At 45.3% G+C, this 21,276-nt stretch overlaps 2 protein-coding genes across 2 annotated transcripts in view; both read right to left on the bottom strand.

Moving 5' to 3' along the window:
• Positions 1-15,592, bottom strand: part of GAD2 (glutamate decarboxylase 2) — a 37,847-nt gene extending 22,255 nt beyond the window's left edge. Inside the window, exons 1-7 of the mRNA XM_061996517.1 lie at positions 15,517-15,592; positions 15,224-15,283; positions 14,919-15,068; positions 13,585-13,818; positions 8,673-8,763; positions 7,718-7,830; positions 3,748-3,863 (exon numbers count right to left, since the gene is read on the bottom strand). Of these exons, the coding sequence (XP_061852501.1) occupies positions 3,748-3,863; positions 7,718-7,830; positions 8,673-8,763; positions 13,585-13,818; positions 14,919-15,068; positions 15,224-15,283; positions 15,517-15,592 (840 nt within the window). The remainder of the gene's footprint in view (positions 1-3,747; positions 3,864-7,717; positions 7,831-8,672; positions 8,764-13,584; positions 13,819-14,918; positions 15,069-15,223; positions 15,284-15,516) is intronic.
• Positions 15,593-18,492: 2,900 nt separating this feature from the next.
• The window catches only part of MYO3A (myosin IIIA), a 107,815-nt gene continuing 105,031 nt past the window's right edge, over positions 18,493-21,276 (bottom strand). Inside the window, exons 34-35 of the mRNA XM_061996826.1 lie at positions 20,444-20,584; positions 18,493-18,607 (exon numbers count right to left, since the gene is read on the bottom strand). Coding sequence (XP_061852810.1) covers positions 18,493-18,607; positions 20,444-20,584 — 256 coding nt within the window. The remainder of the gene's footprint in view (positions 18,608-20,443; positions 20,585-21,276) is intronic.

Raw genomic sequence — 21,276 nt, forward strand, 5'->3', positions numbered from 1 at the left:
CATTACCCCTTGTCCTGTCACTAGATACAATAGAAAAAAGGGATGCCCCAACCTCCTGACATTCACCATTTATATACTTGAAAACATGTGCTACTGCTGTGAGGATACTCCCCTATCATCATAGACAAGCCACCTCTCACAGGCACTCCGGTGCTCCCCTAGAGTATGAGGTCCCTCTCAGCATGTCCAGCTGTTCTACAGTGCTGTCACCTCATACTTCTGCAGCAAACACCCTGCTGTCACAATCCACAAGCAGCTGTTACAAGCCACAGCAGCTCTCTGTGTCCTCTTGGGTCTCTAACTGGGTGAAGAGTCCCCTTTTTGTCAGATCAGACTCAATCACCTGCTAGTTCTTACTCTTCATTTTCTTTTCCAAAACTTGGACAAGAGTTCTATTGGTGTTTCCTTGGAGAGCACCTGAAAAGGCACTCAAGGAGCTGAAAGAGGAGTGGGAAATGAGGAAAGCTGATGTGGACTACATGAGCACAGTCTTGCTGGGCTGGGGAACAGAAGAGATGAAGAAATCTCTATGTGTTTCCAATTATGTCCAGTTTTTTCTTCAATCTCTAAACTGTGGATTGAGTCCATACAGTCCTCAATTAAGCACTGAGTCCATGGAAAAGCTGCAAGTCTCTCAAGCTATTTTTATACTGTCAATGAAAAGGACAAAGGCTGGTTTTTATCCTGAACCCAACTATTTCTCTACAACTAAACTTTTCCCTTCTGCACCCCTTTCCTCCTCAGCATAGACAAGTTTGACCTTTTTACCTGCCTGGGTTGTCCCTGTTCATACTTTTCTCAGATATTGCCGTACACTGTTTTAAGAGAGTACTGGCTGGCCAGGTCAAAATCACAACAGTGAATGGGTTAAAATTCAGCTCTCCCTTTCAGCCACTTTCTCCACCCTGAAAGAGGAATGTGCTCAGCTGAGCACTCACAGCAGCCTAAAGCTGGTGCACTGGGACACAGGAGGAGGCCTTCATCTTAGATTTTTCATTGTTTTTGAAATGATAAGACTATAATAGGTTTTTACAACTGGCATCCATCACTTTTACCCCTCTGAGTCAAGGTCTCCTGCGTCATGTGCAGTCCAGAACAGCTGCCCTGAAGGACATCACTCTGCTGCACCGCTGCAGATGAATGAACCACTGACAATGTGTTGGTGAATACAGAGGACCCAATTAAGTCCTGACTGCAAGTGCATCTCAGTGAAACGATACCTGGGCCAAGACCGACCCAAGAAGTTATAGTGTACTTCACTGGTGAAGCAGAATGAGAGATAAGTCACAGTCCTACTGAACAGCTCGGGAAGGATCTGCTTACTGGGAATGTTCACAGTTGGAATAGTCACATAACCTATTTTAGGCACATAATGTAGGTTGTGTATGTCAGGAGGCTGATATGTCAGTATGCCCAATGCACAAAAGTAGGTGAACCCCTCCCAAAGGTGATTTAGAAAACCTAAATTAAGGAATATTTAGGTTCCTAATTTGGATGGTCTGAGTTTCTCTCCAGAGATGTCTCTCTTCACTGGTGCAGAGCGTGAGGCTCCTAATTTAGGAACATGGTGCACTTCTAAATTAGAAAGGGAATTACTCAGGATCTGTGAATTGCTCCTGCCTTCCCATCTCCCCCACTGGCAGCTGAACCTATGATGATATGAGATTGAGGGCAGATTCTGATTACAGTATCTGGAGGTAAATGTGGTGTAACTTCATCCATGTATAGCAATGGAAGCTCTAGACTGGTAGAAATGAAAGAAGTCTGATCTGAGATGCTGGAATTCTTGTCTTAGGATTGCTGATATTGGAATCTTTGCTTCTGACTGAAAATTTTGAGACAAAAATCTCCAATTTTCTAAACATATACAATAACTCCAGGCTTTGTTTACTGTCATGCCATTGCATGGAGAAATGACAGTACCCTGCTTATAGTCTGCTTGTTCCATGGCCATCATTTTAGAAGAGCATCCAGGTATGTCAGAGAGAAACCAAAATCAGACTGGGGAGTCTAAAAGTAGAAGATCATCATGATGTGATGAGACAAATGCCATTCTTGTATCTTAGTATCTATTCAGGTTCTGCATGACATTTTCTAACCAAAAAGAGATTGTACTTTTAAGCCTCTGCAATTCCTGTTACAGCCTCTGCTATTTTGAGGCTCATCCTCATCCCATATCCTTTAGGCAATTAAGGGTTAAAGGGTATTGTCTTCACTTAGCATGATTTCTTAACTTTCCCAGAAGATGTGCCATTACATAGTTTACAGAAAAACTCAACTCAAGAAGGGCAAAGCTGCAATTTCAAGATACTTTAAAAATGTAATGGGTTTCAGATGCTGTTCTATGGCTTCTCTAGTATATTTGACTTTGGAATGTTTAACTTGCTAAGGGAATTGATTGTTCCCTGGCATGAAAACACAATTATTTAAGCTCATTTCAATATTTTTAAATTGATAGCACAATTTGGTTCATTGTTTAACATTCCATCACTGTGAATATGATGAAATTTTCAAATGATTAATAGGATTGGTTATTTTAAATAATCATGCTGAAACTTATCTGCAGGACTTATTAGGTCTGTAACCCCCATATGAACAAATGCATCTCTAGCTGCACAGCCAGCTTTGGAGAATTGCTATTCATTTGTAGAATATCCCTCTTTTGGACTGCTTTGGGGAGGATTATTCTGCCACACGGAGCCCACAGTTGGGTATTGCATTTCATCCTACTGCCATGAAATGCAATCAGACATTTCTGACCTGGTTTTAAGACACTTAACTCTTCACACTTGTACAGAATAGAAATGTGTTCACTGATAAGTCAAAAAAATGGCAGTGAGGAAGCTGTTGTTACCCAAGATGGACAGCATGCTGCTGAGCCTCAGCCACGAAAGAGTGCTTTTTGGCTGAGCCCACACAGCTGGAGAGACATTTAGAAGTGGACTGTGAAGCCCAAAGAGAGCTCACAGCCTCTGCCGGGTATAACCCTTCCTCTTTCTCCTACATACACATTCTCCACCATAAGCTGCTTTAATTGGCCATAAATCCAAAATAAACCTTCCAATACAGAGAAAGATATGACCTGTGTGGCTGTTCAAACAGCAAAAGCCTCTGCATTTCTCCTATGCATACCACTCTGATTTCTCCTTTGCCCACCTCCCCTCAACTCTTGCACTGCCAGACCCCATCAGTGTCTATGACAGAACCCTGTGTGCTGAAGCTTTTGCTTACAGGAAGAAACCCACAGCAAAGCCCAGCTCCCTCCAGGCATCACAGCTGCTTTCCAGTACACACCCCATGTATTTCCATCCCACTGTCTTCACCTGTGTTATCACCCTCTCATTAAATAACAGCAGAAGTGGTTCTGGCTAGAAAAACTTTGACTCAAAGTAATTTGATGTTCCCCTAGAATGACCCAAACAAAAGACATTCCTGGCAGGCAGAAAGTGCTGAAGCCTGATGATGAGCTCTCATTGTTTGATGTCCTCACCATTCACATTGACATTTATACAGACAGGAGTGAGAACAAAAGAAATGAAGGTGACTTGTAGACTGCTTTCCCTGGGTTTCAGCCACAGATAACCACACAGCTCATCCCTCTATATACCAAAAAGCACCCCCTTCTCATTTTTTATTCCCAGTGGAGTAACAGAAATGAAGACAGTTGTCTACAAATCCCCCTTTAGCTATTTTCTTCATCATAAATTCATACAAGCAGACATAACAGGAAAAAACAGAAACACATACATGTTCTGATGTGAAGGCAACCAGTCTGGGAATAGCTGCCATTCCTTTTTCTTTAACTTCTGGGAACATCTTGAAACGGGCAATCAACATAGCATACATGTTAGATATGGCACCACCTGGAGTCCACAGTAACATACTGTTACTTTTTCTATGCATTGTAATACCATTGCAGAACAAACCACAAGTCTTGCTACAGTTTTTTGCAACTCTAATGTTGATGTTTCTGCCTCATGGCAGCCATGTAAATTCTTCCTGACACTCCTCACTGCAGGGTTGGATAATAACAGAATCTACTACACCCAAATAACAGTTTACACAAAAAGTGCTACTGCAAAAAAATATTGGAGCTTCTTTTCATCCTTCTTTTTGCTACTATTTCTCCTTTAGTCCCCAGTCTTATCTTTCCCTATGTCATCAACACATAATCCTCACTGTGTTTCACCTCCCAAGCAGATGCCAGCACAAGGCAACTTCCCAAGGGGCTTCCAAGTGCAACCTCATTTGTGCTTTCCCCTCCCAAATCAGGGTGGCATTTCATGACCTGGCTCTGAGGAAACCCACACAGTCCCAATAGACACTATCTTCTGGATAACTGGAGTGGGGTGTGAGAAGGGAAAATGGTCATTCTAACAAATATTTATTTGTCCTCTGATGGGAACAAGAGGAAAAGATCCTTAACATTAGCCTTAAAATCACTGCCACGTCTTAGCCTCAAAATACCCATTTCAACATGAATATTTTAGCCACTTTGAGATGGGTATCAGACAACAGCTCTGCAGTATTCTGTTCCCATATTTCAATTGTCAATGCATATATTAAAAATGAGCACTTTTTTTTCCTTTGAGATTTTTTACAAGCCAAGCCTCTGTGTCTACAGTGGAACAATGTTTGGTTGTACATTAATGCTGCATGAGCACTATGGGAATACAATGTAGAAACTGAGGCAGAGACTGAGTCCGGGTACATATTTATGCACACAGACACACACACACACAGACCTGTATACATAAAATCCATTGATTTTATGCATATATATCTTTTTAATAAAGCAAAGTTTTATGTTGTTCACGGTTTTAGGCTTTTAAATGAACAGGTCAGAGTGCAGCTGAGGTAGAGTTCAACTAACCCAACTTTCACGCATCTAAGAATGGAGTGAAGAGCACATGACATGCACTTCCAGAAGATGATTCAGCTCATCCTAAGGTAGCTTTGTGGTAGGTGAGATGACTTGCCCTGTGGATGCATCAGCCCCTCTCTTGAATATATATAAATATGGGAGCTGCTGTAACTAGCCCAAGGTAGACACTCAGTACTTGGACAGTTGTAGTGAGATAAAATCCACCCTTTAAGCAGATGAAAGTAGCTCTGCTGAAAGTAGTGACCATGCAATGAAAGCATTGCAACATGTCACACCAGCAGGGTATATGTCCTGGGAAATTTGATATGATTTTGACTTTTGTAAGATTTGTATTTATCCCACTGGATATACATATTCTGGTTTACAGCCCACGGAAGCTGTGCCCTTCATTTCCAATCAATGTCCTAGCTCTGCTCTTGCAGTGAAGCTGTCCTTGCTCTGAGTTTTCCCTGATCTCACTGGTCCTCCTTAGAATCCAGGTGAAAATGCCACAGAGAGATGGCATTACTGACATGGGGGTCAGTACAGCTCAGGCCTTTTCTTACTCTTTCACCTATCTTGAGAGGCCTGAACATATTTCTACATTTCCTTTCACAAACAACAAAACAAGAAATAGAGAGATGAAGAGGAAATGCTTGGATAGATGCCATATAACAGCTGCTGTTGATGATTTAGGTGACTGAACTAAGGTGACCAGGTTGAAGCAATTTGGCCTATCTTGTCCAAAGTCATTGGCTCAGTGTCAAAAGAATGAAGACTGAAATGTTAAGTTTCTTTAATAAAAGGCTTTTTTATTAGTATTTATAGCCTAGTTATTTAACCTCAGTCTTACTAATAAGTCCACATTCTGCATTTAATTTTACAGCTGTGTTTACACCCATAGTTAATTGCAGGCAACAAAACACACCTACAGTATTTGGAGAACCTAATCAGGCCTTTATGTTCTGTATGTATTGATACTCCATATTTCATTTCAAAGAATGTGGAGAGGAAGAACTTTTTCTTCATAACAGCGAGGTCTTCAGCTGAAGCAGTGACAGTTTGAAACAAGAAGACAAAAAGCATAGGGATGATTTTGATTATTGACTAAAAAAGCAGAACTTGCACATTGGGTACTGCTGCTTTAAGAGAGTGAGTTAGAAAAATGGACTTTGCACAAAGCAGAAATTGCAGAGAAAAACAGGATGAGAGGTGGCAGCACTGCAAACAAGCAGCACAGGTACATGCCTGACAGAGAGCCTGTCCACACGCAGGTTTCAACTAGATGAAGTGAGCTTCTACATCTAGCAACACCCTGCACCAGGTCAGGTAGAGACCTCTCATAGGCTCAGGAGGGACAGTAGTTCCTCCTCAGGCACCCATCTTGAACATAGCCAGACTTGGGCAGACCTTTCAGCCCTGCCTGCCACCTGTGCCTTGTCCCTGCCCAGCAGCTCTGGCTGAGCAGCATTGCTATTGCTCCTCTCTCCCCTCTTAAGACCCCGACCAGCACGGTGGGGCTATTGAGGCTCAAGCCTGTGAGGTGAGGAATTGAAGACCAGTTGTATTGAGTCAGGCCAGGGACTGGACAGTGACCAACCACTGTCCAGTTTTCAAAAACTTTGCCTTAGGTCCTGGGCTTGTGACACACATTTAGATGCCGCCCTATATGATGGAGGCCATGATTTTGGTCAGGATCTCTAAGCACTACAGTAAAAACTGTCAGAGCGCTTGCTCCATTGCTTTTTAATTAAGATCTCAAAAAGAAGTAATGTAAATTCTTCTCATCTTTTTCTCCACTTCTGTGGAAAGGCCCATGACAAAACTCCTGCACCACTTCCCATGAACGCATTCATACGTGAGAAGTTAAAGATGAGCCTTGCCCGATCTTTCACACAGCATGAACTTGATCCTTCAAGCCCTGGGAGAGCTGGACATCCTAGGCTGTCGTCAGTGAGGTCTTTCCTTTTCTCAGTAGTCCAAACACTCTTTCCCCTCTCCATTAGGTCAATGAGCTTTCTTTCCAGAAGGGCTCCTTCCCCATCAGCTCTCAGTCTGTTCTCTTTTGACAAGTCAAGATGCTTTGGGCATTGTCAATTCTTGTAATTTTTTGTCAATTTTCTGACATAAATAGGCCAAAATTTTTAGCAATGAAAGTCCAAAGTAAGATAGGAGGTGACAAAGAGTATAAACAAAAAGACTAAGTGGAATGATTAAAAGAAAAAAAAGGAACAGTCTTAACAATGTAGTGTTTGTCAGAATCAATGGTTTTTCTACAGTTAATCACATTCATTTTTTGCCTTACTGACTTGCTCTGAAGGAACCAGGTTTCTGAGCCTTTAAGCAGCCACCCAAGAAGCCCCACTGAGCTCAACAGGCCAGCTCACACATGGGAAGCTAAGCACATACTGTAATGTTGGCAGGATCTTACCAACTCCTCTAAAATTGCTTAAAGGGATGCTACATCTTTACCTCTTTCCTCCAATTTCCCCTGCGGTGATGGAGAGCATTGTTATGTTTCTTCCCTTCATTATTAAAACAATTGTCTTTCTATGTCATGTAATCCATAAAAAGGGGGGGGCAAAGCAAAACTGTAAAGCAAATGTCTCTTCTGATTACATTCCCCATGTGCCATTACAGCTGCTCATAATGCAGTGCAATTTGCTCAAACAGACCCTTATAATCACATCCCTGAAATTCATGAACATGCAATACTTTATCTCAAAGAGGCCACTGGTGGTTATTAGCAAGTGTCCTCTCAAACATGCACATTTAATTATGTTTACTCTTTAACTATAGGAGATGTCATACAGCATAGTCTGAAAAAGAAAGAAAGCTTTAAATGTTATGTACCAGGTGAAAATATCCCATCGCCACAGCCCCCTGGCCAGCCAACCATCTCTCTCATTTTCCTGAGTGTGACATATTCCAAAAGTACAAACACTGGAGCAATTTCATAGGTGAACCTGAAATGTAGTAATGTCCATATTTAATGCTTTCATCTACAACACTAAAACATCTTTTTTCCAGTATTATGTTACATTACAGCCACAATAAACTCTATCTTGCACTGGGAAGAGTTCTGTTTTACAATGCTTTTGTTAAACTTCCTTCTGATTTGACCTCAAATGTCTAAAAGGGTAATTGCTGAGAGCATTTGATATTTCATTTACACACATTTCAGTGAAATAAGTCTTGCCCATCTCCTCCAGGCTCAAGCCTTTGCCCTGTGTTCAAGTGCTGCTGGGCAGAGCCAAACCTTCACCTTGCAAAAACCTGTGTGCATGTCTAGGAGCATACACATCTGCAATCTTATTCATGATGACAAAACAGTGCATGAAGCTAAGCAATTGCACAAAAATGCCTCCTAGATCCAAAGTTGAAAAAATTCCAGAACTCCACAGTTAAATTCTGCACTTGTTTCTTACAGAAAGCAATGGCTCTAACTGCTCTGAGTATCGATTGTTTAAACTCCTCTGCATGAATGCAACTATTCACTTAATGCATGTTTTGTTTTATATATTTATGCATGCAAAAATGCTACAGTATTTCTTTCTGCACATTTTTTTTGCAGGTATCAAAATCAACATCTTAGTATGATGAAATTTTGCAGAAGACAGCCTACAGCAAAATGTTGAAAGCCTTCAAGTAAAGAATTGCAGTAACCATTTGAAAAGCAGACAATTGTTTTGCCACCACCTTAACATAAAAGTATTCTTCCTTTCATTGAGCTACAGCAGCTAATATTTTAGAGTATACTGTAAAACTACAATAAATATGATTACAGAAAAAAATATCTGCTACTTACATATTAGTATTTGCTGCTGATGTCAGCCAGTCTGCTGCCAATCCAACCATGTCCAATCCAGTTGAAAGTTGATTAAAATATCTAGGGTGCCCTGCATAAGATGGAAAATGTTGTCAAAAGGCTCATCACTCTGAATGAAACTATTCAGTGCTGAACTGTATGTTTACCTCTGGATTTTCTATAGAGAAGGAAGTGCTTTTAAGGTATGAAACAAAGCAAACAGCAACAAATACATTTCTCGGATAAGGCAGGATTTCTCTTCTTTCTCATTCCGGACTCAGTAAAATCAGAGTAATTACACTGAACGCAGAATAATGAATTCCAACATTCCCTATTATCCTCTCAATATGGCTTGAAAATTAGCACATCATTGCCTCACAAAAATAGCTGTTTGCTCCCGTTAGTGTGTCACATGTTGTCGCTGGATGTGTTTTTGCCTGGCTAGGTTTGAAAGGCGTGCACGAGACACCATCTGAAGAGCTTGCCAGCACATATAACATCAGTGATGAATGGCTAATGATTATAATAGACAGGGTGAAATGAGAAAATGGAACATTTTGGTGACTGTTTTGCACATGACTCAATGGCTGATGATTGTAAGAAGATGGCAGGGAAGGTGACGGTCCTTGTCGTTTCTTCTCCGTGAACTTACAAATAGCCTGGCTGCTCACAAGAGTGATTTTAAACAAACCCCATGAAAACCAGTACTGCTGCCCCAGCGGAATTATGCACAAGATATACTCAATGAGCTGAGGATAGTCCACTTACCTGGTAATCTAAATGGCTCTCTATTATTTTCTAAATCCTGCTAGATATTTTTCTTAAAAACTTGCCTAGAGCCACTAAACCCAGGAACCATTAAAACTCCATTTTTACTAGTTGCTCCCTGCAAGCCCCTGTTAAGTGGCATAATCACCAGTACAAATTACAGATTATTCACAATCACTCCGAAAGGAAAGCAGCTTCTGCTTGGAAAACATCTGTCCTGATCCACAGACAACCTACTATCATTGCCATCATGGAAAACAAAAGACAGAGCAAGGTGATTGAGGAAACACAGACCCAGTACCAAGAGAAAACTTATCTTTGGTCTCCAGTGGCCTCTTATCAGGCACGGACACATGGCTGGCAGAACAGCACCAGGAATTGCTCCCCAGCTTTCACCTTGTGGTTCACAAAGGCAGAGGAATCAGGCTGTACAGACAGGCCAGAGCAGGGAATAAGGGCTGGGCAGAGGCACACACGCAAAAGCCAGCTCCCTGTATCCTTAACCTGAGACGAGCCCCATGCCACTGCCATCCAGCCTGACTTGTGCTTTGCATTGAGCCCTCCCTACGTGAGACAAGAACTGCCACCTTCCCCTGGTCCAGGCTGCCCAGGACAGGTGGCCAAAGCCCCACAGGCTCTGAGGAATGCTGCTGAGAGGCAGCAAAATGGACTAGATCTAGCCTGCATGCTCTTGTGTGGAGTAGCTGGGCCTGGGGCACACATGCACTTTGCCACTGCTGCCAAACCCACACAAGAGACTGCAGCTCCCCTGACAAGGGGATTTTGAGAGAGATTTCTGTATTTATAGCTCAGGTTCAATCTCACAGCCAGGCTCCATGTGGGTTCCCAAATTCTGCCAGAAAGAAACAGAAAATTAGGAGCTGAAAAGCTTTTGGTGAATATGAGCCACAGGAAGGTTCAAAGAGGCCAGAAAAGAAACCCCAAAGCCACACTGAAAATAGCAGTGGGGGAATAGCAGAATCCATATTTACAGCTGCAGCATCTCAGCAGCCCTCCATCAGCCCCGTAACCAGCCCCAGGCAACAGCCCTGTTGTCACTGCTTGTTTCTTCAAGGAAACCTCACAGCACACCTCCTGCTTTGAGAACCTCAGCAGGAACAGGGCCAGCTGCATGCAAGGTGTCAGGACAGCCGTATCCTGGAGTGAGTAAGGTATGGGAAGCAGCATTGGACTCCTGCAGAGATGTTAGCAGAGGCAGAGCAGGAGCTGCTGCTGCTGGCACAGCTGCTGGCAGAGCCTTCGATACCTGCACCTGTAACACAGCCCCCTCCACCCAGCACCCTTGCCTTCTGCACCATGGATGTAACACATAACAGCTGAGAACCTAACACCTCAATCTGACCCCAGTCTCAGCTGCAAGGGTTTGTCTGTCCTCATGACACCCTAATATGTGAGCAAGCTCTCTTCCCTTTGGCTAGGTGGCTGCAAAGATGTGGCTTTGCTTAAAACACAAGCTGCACTGGTCAGGTAAGAAGGGTGTGTGTGAGATGCTCAAAAATTGCCCCCCATGTGCTATCTGCCTGAAATGTACATCCTTTGTCACGGTTGTCACTGAACAAAGAGGTGACTGGAAAAGAGGCTGACAGGGTGCAGAAAAGGGTGAGGGGTTGAAAATAGGAAATTACTGCTTACTGGTTGGTTTAGCAGCACAACATATTCACACAGATCCCAGAGTAACTGGGCAAGAATCAGAGTTGAGGCACTGGGACAGCCAAGGCCAGGCTTTCCATGCCAAGGACATGCCTTCACTCCATGCATCCTCCTCTCATGTATGCTCCTGCCTCCACCTGATTTTAGGCACAGACATCCTGTAGCATGAACACGCATCCTCATGCAGCCTTGACAGGGTAAGTGATGAGAAAGGCCACGCAAAGCCAGACAGCACAGACAGAGACACAGCGACAGCACCAGGCTTGGCCTTGCTTGCAGCCCCACCACATGCACAGCCTGCTGCCGGCATCAGGGCCGGCCAGGGAGCAAGGCTGGGCCAGCACCAGCTCCTCACACCCTTCCTGGGCTTTCCAAGCCACTCATGTTTCAATTCACCAGGGCAAACATTGCACAGGAACCGAATTTCCTATCCATCTTTCTTTCCATCTTTTTGCAGGTGTTGTCTTTTCTATTCTCTCAGACAAAATCCTCACTGGGGGTGGATGCTGGTACCTGGTAAGGGGGCAGAAAGCTGTGTGTGGCTCCCCTGAGCCATGGCATGCAGGCAACACCTGGGACCATCCCACACCCACCCCTCAGCCAAAAAATCAGCCATCCGGCTCCTCGAATACCAACTGGGGACCACTGCTAGGACTTGGGGATCCAGCTGTGAGACTAATTTAAGTAATAAAATTCATTTTCCAATCAGCCTCCCGGGCCCCTGCAGCTAAATGTAAGCCAGCCCCCTCCCCCTCCTTGCCAGCCCAGGAGAGGCGGTGTCCAAAGGGTCGATGCTGCCTGGAACCTCACCACATTGTCTTCCCTCTGAGGGTAATTCAAACCTTTTGCTCTGAAGCACATGCCAAGAGCTCCGGGTGTAAACTCTGTGTATTTTGTGAGCTTCCCACCTCCTCCAGGTTGCTGAGGAGTGTCGGCAGCTGAGCAAGGCAGCTCTGCACCGTCAGCCAAACCCCATCACACTGTCACGTCTCACACAACCCCCCCAGCACCAGTCTTTAGACCTTGGAAACATCGTTTCCATTAAAATAAACAAAAAAAATAAGAATAAGGGAAAGTCTCATACATTTACAGGGAAGAAAAGAAACGGTAATATTGTTTTAGAGGGTCTCTTTTTTGGATGCACAAAATGAAATAGGTCCATTATGTGAAACAGGCTGTAACAAAAAAAGGTTAACAAAAATCGCCTAAGAAATGCTATTTGATTTCCCAAATTCACAGATTCTGCGTTTCACATCCTTCTGTGAAAACATGTTCCCTGTGCTCCATCCAGACACATCACATGGGTCACTGGACTGATCGACTTTGTTCCTCTGGACATCATTTATCTAACTATTTATTCTGATATTTTACCGACAGCACCCGACTCATGCATCAAAAACATTCAGCTGGACATTTCTGCCTTTAATAGTGGAGAATTACTCAGATTTCCCGCAATCTTTACTGCTAGCAGCCTGTTCCGTTCCCAAAAGGTGACAAAACCTGGTTTTTGTTTCCCCCCCAATCTCTATTCACAAACCAGCCTTTTCTCTCTTTATGTAACAGCCACGCATTTATTTTAAAGCAATTTCTCAGCAATTCAAATTCTCACCAAGAGCTCCCCGCACTCCCCATTATTTCTCAATCGCAGCTGTAATTGTAGCTCCGCTTTTTGTCTGCTCCGCCGCGGTTTATTTAAGGTGGCCCCGACCGCGGGACCGGGGGCTTCCCCATGGCTGGGTGAGCCTCATGCTGCCTCCCTGCAACGAAGCCCACACGGGGCACGACTAACAGGAGGTCCCAGACAGATAGGAATCAAGCCATCCCTGCCCTTGCCAAATGAAAAAACAACAACAACGAAAGGCTAGTAAAACAATTCGGGTTTTGTTTTTACTGCTTGAGCTTTAAGTTGGAAAAAAAAAACCCTCTCTGTTCTCCTGGGCACAGGTTTGTTAAATTCTCCTAATTTTATGTCCTGCAGGTAAGGAGAGAGACAAGCAAATGGCCGCTCAGGGCTTCCATTTACAGGATATTGACTGCGATTTTGGCTGTTAAATGGGCCGGTTCTTGCTGCTCCCCTCCCATTATCTGCCCCCGGTCCCGGCTGCCTCCCACGCCCCACGCAGCCCCGCAAGGGCCGATACCGCGTCTTCCCGCCTAATGTGAAGGGGGAAGCAAAGAGGAAAGTCGCCAAGGGGGTGAAAAGGCTGCTCGGTGGCACAGTCGGCAGCTCCGACTCACAGAGGCGTTAATTGTACGTGAGAAAGAGTGTGCGATGCTGCCCTGACAGTTACAGAGCCGCGGTCGCCGGGGTATTTCATCATTTAGGGAAACAATTTCTGCCTCTGCTAGAAATTGCTTGGAACTGGCAAAATACAGCCCTTGCTTCAATCTTTAACATTTCAAGAGAAAACGAAATGATACGTTGAATCAATGGGTGAGACTATATAGGGTAGAAAATGAGCATGGCTATTACCTGTCTTAATTGCATACTTCAGAGTTGTTCTGCAGTTCAATAAAATTTCTTCCAAGGTCTGTGGCTGGTCTGCCAGTTCCCAGTTATATTCCTGGAGCAACTCATTTGGGTAGTGGAAATCAATAACTTTTGTCGATCTATCAAAACTCTTCGCCACATACTGAAGTAAAATGTCCACAACGTCTTGTAGGAAAGACATGGTTGTTACTTCTGCATTGCATGCCGGCAGAAGATCTGGGAAGGGAGACAGAAAAAGTTAACTTCATTTTACAACCGTACACACATCTTTAGGACAAAGGCATCTCCCGTTTCTGTTTAGGAAATCTTTTCACCGTGGTCAATACAAACAGACTTCGTTTCATTTAAGCAAATTGGTAACACTGTATTTTAAGGAATTTTCAGAGCCATAATAGTTAGGTTTTAATGTCCTGTCCGACGCAGCAAATGTCACCCACAGTATGTATAAGACCAATTTGTAGGACAATGAGAGTTGGAATATTAAAAAAAAGGGAGGGGGAAAAAACCTTAGGGAAAAGAAAGGCTGGGAAATAAACGCTACAAGAAGCTTGCTAAAAGCTGCTGTTTGTCTTGTGATAAAACATCTTCATTATGACTCTCCAATGCAAGTAACTTGTTGATAATTCAACGCCTTTTTCCGAGACGATACTACACAGTCTCTCAAGCGCACGCACTGACATCTTTTGTTTCAGGGCTGAGGCAGAGCCGAGCTGTAATGGAAGCCTCTCATTCAGGGTAACCCGGGAGGGCTCGGCCGGTAGCAGGACGGGCGAGGGGCGCCTGCTGCAGCTCTCCCTGCCTGCAGCGGGGCGGGGGGCAGCGGGTCCCGCTCCCCTCTGCCGACGGCTGCGCTTCTGCCGGTGCGTTTCCGCGGGGAGCCGGGAGCGGTGCAATAGTGGAGACGCTACCTCCAAGGTCAGACAAGATGAAGTGCAAAATTACCTCGAATTAAAATAAATCAGGAAGAGCGTGCTCTTTCTCCCTCCTCCCCTCAAACCTTAATTACATCGTAAGGACTTCAATGAGAAGGTCTCTGCTGTCAGTATTGCTCAGAAAGAGCAACCTGCAGGCTTCAGCGCGCCGAGATTTTATTGTAGGTTTTTTTTGGGGGGGGCTTTTATTTTTGTTTGTTTTTTTTGTGGCGGGTTTGAGAAGCGCCCGGTGAGGTGCCGGGGAGGCAGAGGAATGGCCCGGGACCGGGGGCTCGGAGCTCCGCATAGTTGCATCCGCGCAACGCAGACGGAGGCTATTTCCCCACTGAATCACTGGCTTTCAGTTAGTTGTAGAGATGCAGCGCGGACCAGGAGCGCCGTTACCTGTTGAGTGCAGAAAGGCGTAATTCACCTCCGCTTTTTGGCAGCCGCAAGGTTTTTTGTCGCAGGTACAGGCCGGTCGCGGCTCCGCTGCCCCCGGGGCTGCCTTGGTACCGGTTTCCACGGGCTTTTCGGCATCTCCGTAGAGCAGGGCTTGACAGTGACACGGACACACGACATCAGTACCAGCGCATCATCACCCGTACCCCCCATCTCGCCCCGGGGCATGGCCCGCGGCCGCCAGCCAGCGCTCCGCGGGCGCGCAGCTCTGCCTCCGCCGCGGGCTGCCGGCGCCTCCCTGCCCTTACCGCAGAGTTTGTTCCCGATCCCTCCCGTGAACTTCTGGGCAACCTGACACCAGGCTCTGGCTGCAAAACAAAACCGAACGGAGAGTCCGTGGGGACGGGTGGAGGCCAGGGGCACCTCCTCCGACACCTGGTACTGCTCCCCAGGCACCCTCTACCCGGCCGAGCCGGCGCTCCGTCCCGCCGGTCGAACTGCCACAAAGCGGCCTCGGGCGACCGGGCAGCGCTGCCACGGCAGCTCCGCGGCTCCGTCGGGCCGGTCCCGCCCGGCTGCTCGGCGTCGTTCCCCTTCCTACCTGTGCCGGGGCTCTCGGCGGCCGCTGAGCCCTCCTCGGCCCCGAAGGGCCAGAAGCCGGAGCCGGGGCTTGCCATGGCGCAGGCGAACCGGCGGGGCGGGCGAGGAGCAGCGAGCTGCAGCCCAGGCGGCCTGAGCGAGTGTGCGTGAGTGTGAGTGTGCGGGTGTGTAAGTGCGCGCGTCTGCGCGAGGCGGCGGCAGGCGAGGGGGCGGGGGGACCGGGGCACGCGTGGGTGGGAGAGTCTCCCGTGGGCGCCCCCGGGGAGCGCTCCGCCGAGCTGCCACGGCTGCTCTCCGCTATCGCCACCGGCCGCTGCCCCCCTGCGCGGGACGGGACGGGGCGGGCGGCGCCGCGGGAGCCGGGGGCCGTGCCCTGCCGAGACGGGCGGTGGAGGTGACAGTGAAAGGTCCCCCGCACCCTGCACTGAAGGGCCGAAGGGGACGTTCGGGGCAGCCCCGAGCCCTAGGGGCAGCCTGCCTCGGGGCTTTGGCTGCCTCCGGCGGTGGAGGGCGAAGCGAGATACCTTCTGTCTCCTCCACCGCTCCGACGGCCCCGCGGCGGTGCAGCCCGGTGCCCCGAGGAGAAGGCTGGGACACCGGTCCCTAGGGCGACAGAGAAGCCCTAGTCCTATGAGAAGTCACCCTCCGCTCCTCACCCTCTGCGCCGGGGCATCCCCGTGGCTGGGAGCAGGGGACTCCTGGGCGGCGAGGTCTGCACAGCCCCTCCGCAGGCGGCGAGCAACGCGGGGAGTCAAGGGACGGGGCGGGTCGGTCATCCCGAACCCCCGCCGTCCGCGTGGCCCGGCCATGCCCGCGGCGACCGGCAAGGTCCCGTCGGGCCGGGCAGCTGCCGGAGAGGCCAGTGTGGGGCTGGGGCGGGGGCTGTTCTCGCTCTCCCCTCCCGCTCCCGGGCTGGGCAAAGGGGTCTCGGCAGCGCTCCCGGGGCGGAGGTGGAGGAGCCCTTCGTGACGCCGCAGCTGCCTGGGGCGGCCCCTGGCTCCTGTGCCTGCCTGCTCCTGCATCTCTCCTGGCATCCCCGGGGCGCTCCCCGGGTCTCCCTGCAACCCCCCAGCAAACAACCACTTCTTATTTATTGCTCCCCGACGTTGTTTCTCAAGGCAAGCAAGACTCCCTTTTTCACCCAGCTGGTTCTCCGTGGAAGCATTGAGCCTTTCCTTGCCATGGCTGCCTCTCCTCCTGCACAGGAGGGAGCTCAGGCCTTAACCCCAGGATGGAGGCAGGTGAGACCATGACAAGCCAGGCAGTCCCCCTAGCTCCTTGCAGCCAGGCCTTGGGCTCTCCCAGGCTGTGGTCAGCTGCAAGCATCTCCCTCTGCTTTCTGAGTGCACCCATACTAGGACTGTTTACCCATGAATCCCATGGAAATATCTTGATGGATTAGAACACTGGCATGGTGGGAAAGTAAAAGAAAACCAACCTAAGCCCCTCTTTGTGTGAAACGACAGGTTTCCAGATCACATCAGCTTTAAGGAAATGCAGACAGGAGCTTGGGCTTTCCATGGTGAGAGGCTGCTGTGAGCTCTTCTCTGTCTTGCTTTCTCATGCCCCCATCCACAGTGTTTCATCAGACCTGGGTGTAATTCAGACACAACCAACCGTATCACTGCCTTGTGCATTTTTATTTACTTTACCATTTTAATAATACATGAGATAGCAACTTCCAAACATTTCAAAATTTGAAACAATGCATTGCAAATTTTACATAGCAGCAAAATTTACTTCCTTATACATAGCCTTATAACTAGTTAAAGATCAGGAAGCAATGGCTACCTGTCTCTGGGGAAAGGGCCAAGTGTATGTGGGGAACATAAACCCAACCCCTGTGGCTCACTGCTGCTGCCAATCACAGTGTTTAGGAGAGCTAAGCAAGGGAGCAGAATGAGGCCTTTATACAGGTATCACAAAATTTGCCTTCTCTTGCTTTGCAGCTGGGAACATGCAATTATGAATCCTGTAAGGAAGCACAGCAATTATGTGTGTGGTTTCTGTGAAATAAGGTCTTTTGAACAAGGAATTGGGGGAAAATTTGAACATGGTGGCCATTGTTTTGATTTCCACTTAATTTCTACTGGAAATAATTAAGAATGATCATTATATTTAGGCAGCAATCAGCCAGACAGCATATTTCTGTTCCTTTCTTGGCACCCCAGAGATTCAGATTCCTAAAGATCTAATGCAAAGGAGAACAAAAAAATAAAATCACAATTTAAAAGTTCATCACTTAGTCACAAAGGTCAGAGGCAGAGGAGAGGGATGGGTATACTTCCCATGAATGGACATCTCCAACATAAAGATTATACACGCAATATTGACCTTTATAACTTGCTACTAGCTTTGCAGTAAAGTCAATAATGAAATAAAATGCCATAGGATGCTATCCAATTAATCATTTATGTTCATTTTCATTAGAGGGACACTTGCCATAAACAGTTCATCCCAAAATTTAGGCATTGTAAACCTAAAATGAGCAGAAATTCCCCTGTGGTATTCTTGTATATCTTTTTTTTCATGTAAAACAATTTATTGGAAACAATAACTAAGGTTTTCTGAAGGTGCATATGGGAATCTGAAAGCTCAGCTAGGGAACTATAAACTAAATGATCTATTTTAATTGGATGAGGCTGATGAAATGCAAAAAGAAAGGAACACACATATAGGAAAGTAAACTAGATTTAAGCTGTTAATATCTAATAATTTGAAGGTATAGCAGTGGTATCCCAAAGAAAGCTGATTTTTATGTTCATTTGTTTTTAAGTATATGATGTGTGACTGGCAGTGTCCCTTTGCAGTGGTGTTGGGCTGTCAAACAGTAATTCGTATTCACATGAACACACATGTAAACTTGAAACATTGGAGATATTCTTTTTTTTTTTAAAAAAAAGGAAGCACATGGTATAAAATGATAAAAAAGATTATGCTAATAAAAGCCAAATGGCAGCAGGAACAACAGCAGCAGCTAGAACTGCTGGATAAGGCGCCGGCGCTGTGAGGTCTTCCGCAGCAGTCGTCTGTAGTCATAGGGATTATCTTCGGTTTTACTCTCTTCCAGGGGGCTTTCTGTAACCCTCGACCTAGGGATTAAGCACAGAAGTGTTTTAGAAATGAAAGTAAAAACATTTGACTTGGCAAACACCCCTAATCGACTGCTTAACCTCCACCCTCCTGGGAAGCGGGGGAAAGAAATGACTTTGCTAGGCCTCTTCCTGTGCTGCATAAAGCGGGCACCTGGGAACAAACACATTGTATACTAAAAGCAGATGAACACAGAGAACAACATGTTCTTCTGTGAAGGGGACATAATGAAAGGGCATAAAAACATTGAGAGCATGGAGGTTCTTTGCAGTAGCATTTGCCTGATGGTTACTGAACCAGATTTTCATTGGCATAAATTTGTTTGCTCTGTTTTTAACCTGCCTCTGGAGCTCTGTGCTAGTGTCCACCTAATTTATTGGGTTTTTTATCCAGATAATAAGATGCATTTTAGAAGCTACTTTTGACAGGCTGGAATGGTGACCTGGCATGAGGTCTTACCACAGAGCGAGATTAAAAATAAAACTCAGTTATTGAAAAAGTATATTACTCTGCAATACTCACAAAAAATTGGATTGTTCTACACTAAAGGTGTGACCCACCACTGGGCCAACACCAGAACTTTAGCTACACTGCCAAATAAAAAATGCTCAAGGATTCACTTCTGTGGAAATGACTGTAGGGTCTTTAAACCCAAGTGACCCCATACTGAAGTTCAGAAATGCTTAATAATTGCATTCATCTGCCCTCAGAGGTAATAGTATAAATTTAAAAGTTACAGAGATTTTTTTTCCAGTATGGCTAATGAGGATGCAATCAGAGCAGCACACAGTAAAAGGCAAGCAATTCCTTCTAGTAAGCTCAGTGGCAAAATTCTCATTCATCTTAACCAGACTTCAGGCTGACAGATTTGGTTAGCCAAATTTAGTTAGCCAACCTGGAAATGCAACATTTTCCAAGGGATGTAAACTACATGGTAATTCCTTTATATTGTTATTTTTAATTCCATGCCTTCACAACACCTTCCTAAAATGAATTTAGATCCTACCTGAAAAAATGCCAAAAATAAAATACATAAGGGGCACAAAATATCCTACAAACATTTTCTCTATTACTATGGATACATTTTCAAATTCAGCAATCATTCCAGGTGCAGTGTTTCCCTTAAGCCTTTGACCTACATATATAAAGACACAAGAAAATACAAATACATCAATATACATAAATGTGTGTTTGCATGTGCTGTGTGTTCATGCACTGGGAAGAGTGACAATCTGAATTCCCTTAGCCCAAGAGAGGCCACCCTCTGTGGGAAGAGAGGAGGTTGAGCAAACCCTCTTAGGGTTTTTTGTCCTGGCTCTCCACCTCAGTGGAGTCCATGCAGGCTATGAACACATATGCTGCTACAGGGCAGCAGGAAAAAGAGGCAGCTAAGCTGGTGTCTTATCTGCAGAAAGCAGGCAGAATCTCTAAAGGTCCCTTCCAACCCCTACCATTCTATAATTCTGTGATTCTACGATCCACTCTATTTAAAAGCTAACTGTTCAGAAATACCATTTATAGGTTCTGTTTTAGTTTGAATCGATTTTAAATCAGAGATTTAGAGCAGGATGTCTATCCATCTCATCTGGCATTTGTGAAGCCAAAAGGTTGCAGGTAGGTTGAACACTGATCATATACCAGCATTTGTCCCTGCTGCAGAAAGGCAGGAGATTTTCAGCTATTCATTTTACCAGGTGATTTTTCAAGATTCCACTAAATAAAAAATAGATTTATGTCTAATTTGAAAATGTATCTTCCTTTTCGTGAATCTTTTGAATATCTCAACAAGGATATAGAGCATTTTTTCCCCCCCTGTTACCATTTTTATGAATTACCTCTCAGTAGCTCTTAAAATAGAAGTCCTGCGCTGAAGTGGGTGTCTCTTCTTTCTCGTGGTAGAACTGCTGTCCTTTGAGGTGGAATCAGTAGATGAAATTTCTTGGTAGTAGAAATCTAAATCTAGCACTTTGCTGAGACTGTCAATAAATAAATGCAGTAAGTTAACAGTTTCACTTTGCAATATTACAGTCAACATTCAAAATCCAGGAAATTAAATATCGTTATTGGTGTTCACGTGTTGGGGATGAAAGGAAAAAGATGTATCAGCAGAAGAAATCAGTTGCTGAAATGTGACTGCTGTATGATGCAGAGATTGAGAATTTTGAAAGGTTAAATACTTTTACATGTTCACAAAGCAGATATATATGATTGAAATTGTTTGGGCTTGCCATTATATTGAAGGGAGAGGCAATTTATGGTGTAAACAATCTGATCTATTTCAGATGCCTCTTTGATGGACAGAGAAATAATTTTGCTAAAGATGACTACTTTTTTTCTCTTAGTACAAGAAGAGTCTAAAGCAACTAGTTGAGATATCAGTGTCAATAATGCAGATGTCCTTTATTTTGTTAGATGAAAGCTATCCAGGGTAACATATGCACAGAAAAATTGCAATCACAACATCTGGTTTAGAATGGCTAGGGAAAAAAGATATATGTTAAAAGACATCTGAATGAAGCTCAGGATTTAATTCTGCTGTTGGTAGGAAACATTAATATCTCATTGATTTCAGTTGTTATGTTCCACTAATACAGTCAGCACGTGCTGAAAGAAGATGCAGTCAGTGAACTGGTTAACTAGATTTAAGATGAGTGAAGCCTAACTGAGG

The sequence above is a fragment of the Colius striatus genome, chromosome 5, assembly GCF_028858725.1.
Source record: "Colius striatus isolate bColStr4 chromosome 5, bColStr4.1.hap1, whole genome shotgun sequence".
NCBI classification, from domain to species: Eukaryota; Metazoa; Chordata; class Aves; order Coliiformes; family Coliidae; genus Colius; species Colius striatus.